The sequence below is a fragment of the Gastrolobium bilobum genome, unplaced genomic scaffold (assembly GCF_033153095.1).
Source record: "Gastrolobium bilobum isolate Gb01-03AN ecotype WA unplaced genomic scaffold, APGP_CSIRO_Gbil_v1 utg18403, whole genome shotgun sequence".
NCBI lineage: Eukaryota > Viridiplantae > Streptophyta > Magnoliopsida > Fabales > Fabaceae > Gastrolobium > Gastrolobium bilobum.
Genome location: NW_026900039.1, coordinates 109,135 through 122,561, shown reverse-complemented (window position 1 = coordinate 122,561; position 13,427 = coordinate 109,135). Strand labels below are relative to the sequence as shown.

Below are 13,427 nucleotides of genomic sequence, written 5' to 3'. Positions count from 1 at the left end.
GAAAGCTACATATATGGGTGTTTATAGATATAGCGAATGTCGTAAGAAGAAAGGAAAGTGGGAGTAGCAGCACTCAAACACAAAGAGACTCTATATATGTTAGACTGTGGTAGTGGGCAGAAGGCTGCAGAGACAAAGATAAGAAGGAAGAAAAAAAAAAAAAAAAAAAAACCAAAAAGAGATGAACAAAGCACAAAGGAAAAGGAAAGTTTTGTTCAAGTTAAAAGTATAAAAAAGGATCATTACCTTACCCCGCACAAAGGTTTGTGGCAGAAAAAATGTACAAGTGAAAGAGATTTGACATTGAGACACAAAGAGAAAGAGAGATACAAAGCCTTGGCCGCCCACCACCTAAGAGAAAGAAACAAAGAAAGTAACCAATTGATTTTATCCTTAGCATCATAGAATTACATTACAACACCATAATAAGTCATCACATATCAAAGGAAGGTTTGTGTGTCCTACTTGTTTTATTATTATTATTATTATTATTATTTTTATTATCATTCCTTGTGCGAGTGTAAAGCAAACTCTTTATTCTCTCAAATTCAATCCTCTATTTTCTTGGTCATATCAGACAAAACAAAATAATAATAATAATAATAATAATAACAAAAAGAAGCTGCATAGAAAACCTACCCCAGCTTCTGACATTTGAATCTCTTTTTTTTTTTTTCTTCTTTTTTTTCACCTCAACAAAATATTCTTATATAAAGCCTTGGAGTTTGGACTCTTGAATAGAGTTAGTATAAAACAGGAGACAAGGGAAATGATAGAGGAAGATCAAGGACAGTGTTCTTCTCAAGCGATCAATAACTTTCAAACCTATCAAGAGCAGCTTCTCCTTCAACAACAGATCATGCAGCAACAAAACAGTGATATCTTTGGTGGAGGAGGAAGAGGATTAATGAACATGTTCCCTTCTGAAGTTTCTCCAATCATGCAACAACCATGGTCTATGCCTCAGGTTCATCACCCTTTCAACCCTGTCAGAGATCATGACCCTTTTCTTGTCCCTCCTCATCAGCCTTCACCCTATGCAAGTTTTTTCAACAGAAGGGTTCCTTCTCTTCAGTTTGCATATGAGGATCCATCTTCTAACCATCTCAGAATCATATCAGATAACATTGGAACTGTGGTTCAACCTGGTTCAGCACCCTTTGGGCTTCAAGCCGAGCTTGGCAAGATGACTGCTCAAGAAATCATGGAGGCTAAGGCTCTTGCAGCATCCAAGAGTCACAGTGAAGCTGAAAGGAGACGCAGAGAGAGAATCAATAACCATCTTGCTAAACTCCGCAGCATGTTACCCAGCACAACCAAAGTAAGTCTATTAATTGTTCAAATTAAACTCTTCCCAAATCCCTCTTATTCAGATTTTAAAGAATATTATAATAATCACCACTTATAAATTAATTACTAGTAATTAATTAATTAATCATATCAGTTCCAAGAAAAATGCAAAACAAAAATCAAAGATCTCAATCTCATATGTTTATTGCTATCACATATATACTAGCGTAAGAGTGTGTTATGGAGTGTTCTTTCTTCATGCAACTTTTCAATTCAAAGAGCGATTAATTTGTAAATCTTTTCAAGATTCTATTTGTTACTTTGGTCTGATGAAAACAAAACCAAAATCTAATAATTAACCTTTTAGAAAATGAGGTGCAAAGAATCTTATTGTTTGCCTGCTTTTTTTACCACCCTTTTTGGCTTTTATTAGTTCTTCTTGTGTTTACACATTCTTTTCTTCTTCTTCTTCATCTTTTTCTTCCTTTTTTGTTTTGTTTTTGGCTTTCTTGTCATTAATTAATAACTTTAATTATTAAGTACATGTATTCTTTGGGAGTCTCTCTGTGTGGTAGTTCCGAGGTGGTAGCTAGAAAAAGTAATAAAAGAGAAGAGAAAAGGGTATTAGCGTTAATGTCGCTTGGTTGGTATAGATAAAGAGAAACCAAGTAGCAGTTGAAAAGCTTCGCATGAAAATTTCTTGCCGGATAATGTTGATCAGTCAAACTCAATTTCGAGAATGAAAAGAAATAAAGCCAGACACAAACTAGCACCCTTGTCAGTCACAAACACAAACACACACACACACACACTATAGCTATAATATGCTGCATGACACTTCCACCATTCAAATATACCCACTAGTTCCATTTCACAATCATCATGCTATAACCTACCTACCAATTCTTTTCACACTATGTATAATTTATTTGAACACGCTTTAATTTATAATATTATAATTACACATGATAATATCTTCTTTTTTTTTTCTTTTTTTCTTTTTTTTTTGTAGACAGATAAAGCATCATTGCTAGCTGAAGTGATTCAGCATGTGAAGGAACTGAAGCGTCAAACTTCATTGATAGCAGAAACGAGTCCAGTTCCTACGGAAGCTGATGAGTTAACAGTGGATGCAGCTGATGAAGATGGCAAGTTTGTGATCAAAGCCTCGCTTTGTTGTGATGATAGGTCAGATCTTTTGCCTGAACTCATCAAAACCTTGAAAGCGTTAAGGTTAAGAACACTCAAAGCTGAGATTACTACACTTGGTGGGCGTGTCAAGAACGTGTTGTTTATAACTGGTGAAGAGGATTCAAGTAGCAGTGAAGAATATAGTCACCACCATCAGCAGCATCAACAGTACTGCATTAGTTCAATACAAGAAGCACTCAAGGCAGTGATGGAGAAGAGCGTTGGGGATGAGTCAGCATCTGCAAGTGTTAAGAGACAAAGGACCAATATAATATCAATATCCTAGAACAAATTAAAGGTCTTTATAAATTTTATCTAATTAAAGGCCTATTTTTCATTATTATCGTACTTAGTTATTATTTTGGGGTGTGGTTTTCTTTTGTCTTTTTTCAATGGTGTGCTGAAAATTATTGTTGTAATGTATCGTCTAGCTCCATTAACATTATCATATCTTGCAATGAAGTAATGATAATTTGGTGGGTTTTTTTACATGTACTTGTTGCTTAACACTGCTTGAGTTGAGTCTAAGAGAGATGGGTATATATGAGGGTACGTAGAGTTGGGTAGGAAGAAAAACAGGGAAGGATTTTTTATTTTTATTTTTCTTAAAAAAAAAAAGGTTTAAGATTAGGGGAGATATGCAGCTTGCAATATTACAGAAGATCACCAATATCTCAAAGAGAATTTAAAGTGAAATTATTATATAATATCCTTTATGAAAGAGGAAAAGCTAAGAATCAAATCCTAACATGAAAAATAAGGTCTTAATTTATTAATGCTCTTGAGAAGTGAAACTATATATATGTATATGCCGTAGCAGTTGCTTGGGACTCTTTTGTTTTGAAGTTTTCGTGTGGAACGATCTCCTCCCAGGCACCATGGGAAAGTGATGATGAATTAATGGACATGTGCTACGTCCCCCTATATAAGAGGCTAATGGTAACAAAACCACTATACCTTGTCCTAACCAACCACTTTAATCCTGCAATGCTTTCCCAGGCATATACCATGCATTTCAATTCAGAAAAAGTGTTGAATAAATATATATAAGATCTAAATAATGAGATTGCTTGTTCATCTGAGTTGCTTGCTAGCTAGAGGTCAGAGGTGATGAAATATTGATCAATTTATATGTCTAAAATTTAAATACGTGAGCGTTAAAACATAAATATATACTTTATCTTCATTATTTTTTTTTATAAAGTTCTTTTTAATTTGATTTTTACTTCATTGCTTTTATGGTTACAAGAATTAAAATTTCTTAAACTGTTTTTATCATAAGCATTATTCAAATTATTAGTTTGACATGTGTAAAGTTATTTGAATCATGTTGAAAATACATTTATTTCTTAAAAGCACCTTAGTCTTACTCTTGATTTAAGTACAAGTTCATATCTAAGAATTTCTCTATTATAATTAACAGATGCTAATATGTCTCTGTATAATTGAACTTAAAAAATGTATTTAAAATTTTTTACTGTTAGACATTATCATCAGAATCATTAAAAGAATATGGCTTTTAATCATTATAAATAAAATATTTTATATACTTTGTAATAAAATTTTAAGATCTATCAACCATTATGTAGTCATTTTCTTAGAAGGAAAACTAAAATTAACGGAAAAACCACTTAAAATAAGATTGAAAATTTGAAATTGATTCATTCAGTTTATAACTATTTCCATTGGCCCAAAGTGTAGCCATAAAACAATTTTTTTTAAGGAGGAATGATGAAGAGAATAATAAATAGAAATTATAGAGATTTAGGCTTAAAAAGGATGAAGAGAATAATATACATGAATAATGTTGTATATTGATGTGATATTATGTGATAAAAAATACTTTTAAACCTTATTATTTATACTAAATCGGGACCCTGAAATGATGCAAGAGTCATATTTTAAACCCGGACTAGATATAGACATATAGTTACATAGGCTAAATTACTAGCTCCTGAGTAAGGATTTTTTTTTCAAGTGGACGTGTTTTTGAAAGTAAAGAGCAATATCAACAGATCAGTTCTGGTTGTTTTTTTTACATTTTTTAGTAGTCTTCTTTATTTATACGTAAAACTTTGATTAATTTTTTACAAGATAAAATTTTGATTCACTTCAACATTCTTTAGCATTATTTATTATATTACAGTTATGGCGTAATTGATTTATGTAATATAAAGCGTGAGGGAACAAGACTGCAACTATATATTATGCGCCCATATGACCTGTAAGTTTATATCCATTTAATTAACATATAGACTTTCATGTGTTCTTGTCTGGTCTCTTTTCACTTAGTTCCTTTTCCTCTTTCTGCTAAATCACATGATGTGAAGCAAACACTGAATGCATGCGTAACATTTTTCACGAAAGTTTTTCTATATACAAGAAGGCCTTGGCCTATATTAAAAGAAGAATCACACAGCCATAGGCAATCTTAATCAAATTATTGCAAGTAAACTCTTTGTCAAAAGAAAAAATAAAATTAGTTGAACAAATAAAATTTCAATTGCAGTGGAAGTGCAGCTATACTTTTTTAAACAGAAATTGAAAGAAAGAATTTTAAACTTAACCACAAAAATGATTTGACCTATTTCAAAATTTGGACCCAACTAAACCAAATAAACCCATTTAAAAGTAACAATCATGAAACCAAATGAATAACATATAATTATTATATCCTTAGGACAATGTTTGATTAATTACTTATTATGTTGCGGGAGGAAAGTGAAATTCTTATGTTTGAAATGCTTAACGAAAAGGTTAATGCCTTTTTATATGTTTGCTTTGATATATATAATCATTGCAATTGTTTATTTGAATTTTTAATATTATGTGACATTATTTAGTAAATAATTTAGATAATTATGCTAGAATTAATAATAACATTTTTTCCTGATAAATTTATGTAATTACGATAAATATTTTGATAATTTAACATGTTAAATTTTTTGATACCACCTAAATTTTTGGGTTGATTCCGTCGCTGATAGCACACACAATTTTTGGATATAGTTTAAAGTGCTCTTAGTCTTATGCATTTTATTGAAGAAGATAAAATTAGATTGAATGTAAACTATTATTGATTTACAACTAGAAATTTTTTTATCGACAATTATGTATGAATTTGGATAACTTTGCTTAATAATATATTATTCTAAAATTCAAATGTAGGACTGACCACACCTACTTGTACCATTGCAACTAATAAAAGTAGTCACTTTGTAATAACAGATCGATCATTCGAAAATTTATTTTTGACTTATTTGAATATGATACGCATGAAAAGTTTAATTATGCATTTCAAACATTTTTTTAATTATTAGTATGCCTACTTACCAACACCTTATGAGATTGGATGGCATAAAATAATTTACCTTACGTGGAAAATGGCTTTCATTAGCTATAAAAACAAATAATGGTAAACCGAGGAGACAATAATTCCTAGGTAGCGCATCCTCAATTCAGGTACATAGAATCTCATACACATGTAAACTTTGCAAAGTTCATTCCCAACAAGATTTCCAGAACGATGAGAGTGTTGGTATGACGAGTTTCTAAACTGCTGCACCAGCCTCTTACAATCTCGAACAACCAATAGTATCAAAGTATGAGTCATATTTTATTCTATTGTTGATGACCTGCCCTCCAAACAACTTGTTTCATGAGCAATATTGTCAAAGGAAACATAGTTCCAAAAATTAGCTTGTTGTACAATTGTAAGCCAATTAGATGCAGTTCACTCCTGATTCTGAATAGATGCCTGAGTCGCCAATGGCATCTTCCCTGGTAGTACAAACTAGCTAGTGGCAAATTCCATCTTATATTTAACAGACAAAACTTACGGAGTTCAAACATAATTATTTAACTAAATCATGAAAATGATGTTGTTGTATTGTATGGAACTTGCACGGCTTGTAGATAGTGATAAGCCAGGAGAGTTAGAAAAATAACATTGTCAAAAATTGAAACGAAGAAAAGTTAGATTTACTGTATGTGCACGAGTCCATTACTACATGGTAGTTAGAACTGTATTCGTTCCGAGTACCACATTGTCCAAATATATATATACACAAAATATATCACAGTCTGAAAGGATGTCAGAATACTGAGTTGGGGTGCGCCAGCTTGTGACCCAAGTGGGGGCTTTTGGATGATGCAACACAGCTTTAACTTCACTTGGTTGGGCTGATGGTTGCATCTTGCAGGCCTGACTCAACATCTTGAGAAACTTGTGGAGTTATGAAATTAAATGTAGTTTTTTTTTTTTGTTAAAAACTCATAATTTTTTAAAATTAACCCCTTCATACCCAAATAAATGTACTCATTCATGAGAAAAGTCCAATTGGACCAAGACAAATATACCCATTCATGAGAAAAGTCCATTTGGATCAAGACAAATATAGGGTCACTCCATTTTTTAACATTTTGACATATGTTGCTTTAGGCCCACATTACCATTCTTACCATTCAAAGTATTATATTTCACAAGTCTTACATTTGAATAACATGCTCCATCACACTAATAATATGCAAAGTATCACAAAGTTTTAATGAATTTTATGCATATAAATTTTTAAAAATCACATTCTTAAGAATTTTCTACTTCTTAAGAATCACTTTTGAATATTTATTAAAAATTCATATTATTTTTTAAAATTAAGCCTTTGACCCAAATTTCTGCAATTGCTATATGAACCTAGCTCGTATCATATGAACCAGTTGGGTTATCTAATAAAATGTACCCATTCATGAGAAAAGTCCAGTTGGACCAAGACAAATATACCCATTCATAAGAAAAGTCCATTTGGAGCGAGACAAACATAGACACTTCATTTTTTAACTTTTTCACATATGCTGCTTTAGGCCCACATTACCATTCTTCTATTTTTACCAGTTAAAGTATTATATTTCACAAGTCTTACATTTTAAATGTGAATAACATGCTCCATCACACTAATAACATGCAAATGTATCACAAAATTTTAAAGAATTTTATGCATACAAATTTTTACAAATCACTTTCTTAAGAATTTTATACTTCTTAAGAATCACTTTTGAATACTTGTTAAAAATTCATATAGTTTTTTAAAATCTTATAAATTTATATTGTCCTTTCAAATCCTGTAAATTTTATTAAAAAAATTTAAAATATAATCTTATAATATCTTGATTGTAGAAAAAATAAATTAAAAGAGTCAAGTCATTACTATTCTAGATAGTCTTTTAAAATCTATAAATTTTCTAGGCTAAATTATACATAACCGTATGGTAGTTTAATGCTTTTTCAAAAAACCACCTTATACTTTTAATTAAAATAAATAACCCCCTCAAACTTTAATATTATAACAATTAAACATATTTAATAATTTTAAGAAAAAAATATCCACACTCACCATCTTCTACCTGCCTTATGTAACCGCCCTAAAGTTCCATCCAACCAAACCTTTTATAATGGCATCATCTTTATATTCCATTCTTAATTTCTACCACCAACATTTATCATCAATAATGTTGTTTACCTTTAAAGTGATTCTATCATCACAACTTCAAACCTTATTCCTCTCGCAATGACGAAATTTTGCTTAGAAGCTTACCATCAACTTCTCTCACCCTAATAAATTTGATGCTTGCCATAGACTTTTAAATAGTTGTGTCATCGGGAGAAAGCCATTACAAAAATTTAAGGCTGGATTACTTTTGGTTTCTTAGAAAGCATTGCAAGAATAATGTTGCTATTGAAAAGTCTCAGGCATTGGTTTCTTACATGGAGGTTATCTTTAGTTAGGCATACCTAAAGACATAGGTTATGAGAAGTCTTGGTCATCTAATTGGATTCCAAAATCTATACCAAAATGACTCATACAACGATGATAAACTATTTGTAGAGGGAACTTGGTAGAAAAGAAGTTGAGGAAACTACCTGTAGAGGGAGATGTGAAAGGCGATGGCCAACATAGATAGGGGTATTTTGGTATTAAAAGTGTTAAACATGCTTAATTATTATAATTTTAAAGTAGAAGGAGGTTAATTGTTTTAATTAAAAGTGCAAGGTGGTTTTTTAAGAGCCACCTTAATACAAGGTAGTTTTATGTAGTTTACTCAATTTTTTATCTCAAAATAATTTTTTAAAATCATAATCCAATACATTCTTTTTAATTCTAAAAGTTTAACATATAAATTTTTTTAGAAATCCTACCAATTTTTTCAATTTATCTATATGAGTGTTGTGTAATGAATTTATGCTTTTGTCAAATATCTAAAATAAGTAAAAAAATTAAATGATTTTAATTAACTAATAAAATGAAAATGATGTTAACTTGCCTTAAGAGTTTTTTTTGCTTTGGAAGAGCTTGTGCTTTGCTGCAACCAATAAATAGTATGTCTTTGCAAATGGAGAAAAAAAAAACAAAGGAGAAGACAATGATGTAAATGGAAAAAGAGAGATAGAAGAATCTTTGCAGATCTAAAATTTTGAAAGTGAGAACACGAAGATAAAAAATAGGGTAATGTGGGGCTCGGACGGCTGAGATTGTGCCATTTGTTATGCCGTCCAAGTTCCAAGGCGGCGACACTCAAAAAATTAAAAGATAGAATAATGCGGGGCTCGAACGGCTGGGGTTGTGCCACTTGACATGCCGTCCGAGTTCTCCAAGAGGCGACACTCAAAAAATTAAAAGATGATTAATTTTATATAAGTGCCGTCGGGGGAATGGGCGGCACTTAAATAATAATAAAAAAAGAAATTAGTGCCGATGGGAGTGGGGGCAGCATCGTGTGCTGCGGTGAAATGTGAGCCTCATCTAGAGTTGCTCGGTCCCACACGATACTTAAAAGACCTCAAGCACTAATTTCTCTCGTTCAAGAAACCAAATTCGTATATTAAACGGGAAAAATCCCGAAATGTTTTGACCCGGTACCCTAGGGGTATCTTTATTCGTTTTAACAGTACGGAACAACACGCAATGTTATTAATGATCTTAAGTGAGGCCAGAATTCCAATTTCATCCCTAAGTGATAATCCTGTATGTGCTCCACTGCCATACCATCTATAGATATTACTCTTCCCCCTACACCATCCACATTCATGAAATGAATTTCCTTGATATGCAGACTGACAGAATTCGGAGGTGGCCAATATATCATGATGAACGTGAATGTGTTGGCAATGGCAAGATCTAGCTCTCCACTGGCAGTACAATGACAAGCGATGTTCGACAACAATCATACAAAGGTTCAATCTCTACCAAGATTAAGTTCGATAAATCTTGTTTTATCAAATAGAATTTTCCAGTTTGTTGATGTAAGAAGATCATCTTCCAATTTGACAACTGAATTACAAAGACGTGATAGTTTATTTATCAAGCATGAAATTTTTTCTCAATAACTATAATTCTTCACCTTTTCTGAAATTAACTATAATTATTCTAATTTGATCAGTCAAAGGACTATTTTTTTTTTTTTTTGATAGGCGCAGCATGATTTAATAATAGTTTTTTGTGTTTTTATTGCTCTGTTTTACATTTTCTGCAGAGTGCACCTGTTGTTGAAACTCAAGCCTATGATTTGTTGTTGGAGGGTGACATGCACTGGCAGGAACATTTTCTTTCCCATTGCAGTAACTTGTCAAATCATGTACTTTGGTTTACTTAGTTTTATGTTGTTCCAGCTTCTAATTGTTTTAATATGTTAAGCAAATGAGATTGGTTTAGACTTTAGACAAATTATACATTCAGTAATGAGCAAGTGCTTGTATGATTCAGGAGGGTTTTTTTTTTGGGTAATTGTCATCATCAGGAGGAGTCCTAGAAGTTGCAGAACATGGCTGAGATACCAATATACCCAACTTTTAGAGAAAAGGGGGCTGAAGATTGAAGAAGCCTTTTAAGCAATAAACTTTACTTTTTAACATTGATGTATTGCTTGTTGTCTATAACTGATTACCTTGAAATTTGTCATTTTTTAATTGTAATATTGTCTGTAACTAACCCGACTATTCATCATTGGAAATGGATAGTGACTAACAATTTCTCTATTTGTTTGATCTCACAGAGAACTATACTTTCGGATTGTGAAACTCAAATTGAAAGTTTTCTAGCTACTGTTTTTGAGAATTACAAATCGCTAGATGAAAACTAACCAACAGGTTTAACCGATCATTTTGGTCCAACATTCGATTTGTGAAGCACGGGCCCTGATCCTGCTGTACAAGTCTATTGTAATCTTCATGATATACTAGCTCTAGATGCTCAAACTATTCTAAGAAACTATCCGCAGTTAATTTTATATTGCCATTGTTACTGATAAGTGATAACTGATGCTCTTGTTCAATGTAACTTATAGCATAGATGCTTGAATCTGATTTAGGGCTGCATATGAAGATTGATCTTTTCCTGGAAATTGTAGCTTTCAGCCCCACCTTCTCACAGCCTATATATAGTATATAAATATCAAGATTGTGGTTCATACAAACACAAAAGGTTTTTGGGATCATTGCTGCAACAATATTATCACATTATATTTCATTTTTTGGAGTCTGAATGAAAAGGTTACTGTTGACAGACTGCAGCAAGAAAAAAGTGCAAAAAACACATGAAGACTGATGAATTTGTGTCAAGCACCTCTGAATGTTACCAAATGGATACCATTACATTCTCAACGACATACCTAAAAGATGAAAAGAAACGAAATTCAGGCAGAGATTAAGATCCGCAGCCAGCATACAATCCAGGGTCAGCATATATTCCCCAGGTATTTGGCTACAACAGCTATATTTAGTAAGTTACAATACAGTTAACAGTGCATACATATTGCTATTCAATCACACATAATGTTTGCTTTCTTGGTTATGTATATGTCTCTGCCCCAAAAGCAAAAGCAAAACACATTTTATTTATCTATTTTCTTTTTTCTGTGCTAGGAGGTGCAGTTAGTTTTTATTTAATATCAAGATTTTGAAGTTTCACTTGGTTTAACAGAATTTTATTTCCTTCTATTTCAGACACAGTTTTTCGTTATCGTTCTCATTGCTTAAAATTCTTTCTGTCCATATCTGCATTAGCAGCATTGCACCCCTCATTTTTTATTTATCCATACATTTTAATTTTGGTTACATTATAAATTTTCTGTTGTCTATTATCCAATTTTCAGCTCAATTGACCCTGACAAACATCACAGCAGTCGTTTACAACACGCAGCTGTCTAAAAGGCTGAGAAAATGATGAAAATATAATATAATGGACAATGACTAAAATTCCCTAAAGGATAAACTATAAAATAAGCCCAAAATGACGCATGACGCACGGATATTTCTAAGCCAATCTTAGGTGCATCAACTTTCCTTTCTGCATGGCCACCATCAACTCCACAGACACATGTGAATGAGCTTCTAGTTGCAATTGCAGACTTTGAACGACATCTTAAGTCATGGTATATAAGGTTTGTCAAAGAAACTTCTCCCATTGCACTCTAAAATTTAGATTTCCCAGACTTGTAATATTATTTCTGACACATGGTGACACTAAAGAGAATTAGGTGCAAATCATTCGATGCACGAGTATGGAGCCAGCCAACACAAGATTTATATATATTCATATTAATTAGCTAACATATTAAACTACCCCAAAAGAAAGTTACAAAATGTATTAATTTTATATTTATAAACTGAAACTGAAACACAGCAGAGAGTGCAGGGTGTGGCACCAGCTGTAAGATATTGCCATGCAGAAACATGTCACAGTGATAGTGGAGTGTTCATTGGTTCAACAATTTCAAAGCACGCCACTGCTAAGAAAAAAATGTGCATTTCCTCGAGCACGCGCACACACCAATCAGAACTCGAGTTGGATGCAACCAACATGTGTGCGGGATACTAAAACATCCTGGAGGAAGCATCCGAATCATCAATTTTGATTGACTCCCCCTTTGACAATTTACCAAAGTCAATGAAAAAGGCAATTGAATTTCATTTTGCCTTTTTTAGAGAAAGAAAAATCCCTTAAAAAACTCCTTAATTTCATATCACTTTCTATCCTCTAATATCTTTAAATTTCTTTTTTTTTTCTAAAAGTGAAAATTGTCCATATTATTAGCATAAATTATTAAGAATTGCCTAAGTGAGGCAGTGCTCCATCATCACATTGCTTGCTCCTTCTTCTCTCTATAAAAACAAGTTTTTCTTGTTCACACAAAAAGTCAGCGCAGTCCTTTTGTGCCTCTATTTTCAACCTTTGTGTGAGTCTTTGCTTTCTGCCTAGTTGTTTCAATTGGGCAAAACAGAAGCACACAAAATACACTGTAAATCTCTGTGTTAGGCCTACCCAATAATCACTCGTCCTCTCAAATGGCTCATGAGGATTTGGATCTCTTTGCAATTGTAAGAAGCTACAAAACCAACTTTGCTCCTACCACTACTTCTGAAACTCCATCCCCCACCATCACCACTAGCACCACCATAACTCTAGACACTAATCCTTGCTTGGCTAATTTTACTGTTAGCCAAGAAAATGGTTCATTTTCTTTTCACAATCTTGTGCAACCTACAACCAATGAGTTCCAAGAGCTACCCCAATTGTTAATGAACTCAACACCACTACCACCACTGCAATCACCAATAGCAATAGCTCCGTACGGATGCTCATTTGATATTTGATTTATTGAGTGATTCGAGTGTACTGGATACACGGATCAATCAATTCCAGTTTTCCTTATAATATGATATTGTATGGGTAGACTTGAGTTTAGCCTTTGCAAGGTGAACTTATGCTCTAGAATAACTTGGCTGCTTGTAGTACATAATAGCCTAATCAGTGCAACATTTTTTGTTTCTTTTTTTAATTGAGAAACAAAAATAAACTAAGGAACATTAACTACATCATAGAAATAAGCTTTTTCTTTCACTCTAAACTGACACATTCGGATGGCAACTACATCATTTACATTTTTTTTTCTTT

The 13,427-nt window shown here is 32.5% G+C and overlaps 1 protein-coding gene across 1 annotated transcript; it reads left to right on the top strand.

The window, feature by feature from the left end:
- The first annotated feature begins 769 nt into the window (after positions 1–769).
- On the top strand, positions 770–2,931 carry LOC133294964 (transcription factor bHLH30-like). Its single transcript, XM_061493740.1, has 2 exons — positions 770–1,321; positions 2,303–2,931. Exons 1-2 carry the CDS (start codon positions 770–772, stop codon positions 2,765–2,767), a joined length of 1,017 nt encoding a protein of 338 aa, XP_061349724.1. The 3' UTR covers positions 2,768–2,931.
- The last annotated feature ends 10,496 nt before the right edge of the window (positions 2,932–13,427 follow it).

Excerpts from the sequence above, each read along its gene's own strand:
- LOC133294964 (XM_061493740.1), top strand. The coding sequence starts at position 770 with ATGATAGAGGAAGATCAAGGACAGTGTTCTTCTCAAGCGATCAATAAC. Across the intron at positions 1,322-2,302 it reads TGTTACCCAGCACAACCAAA|ACAGATAAAGCATCATTGCT; the intron begins GTAAGTCTATTA and ends TTTTTTTTGTAG.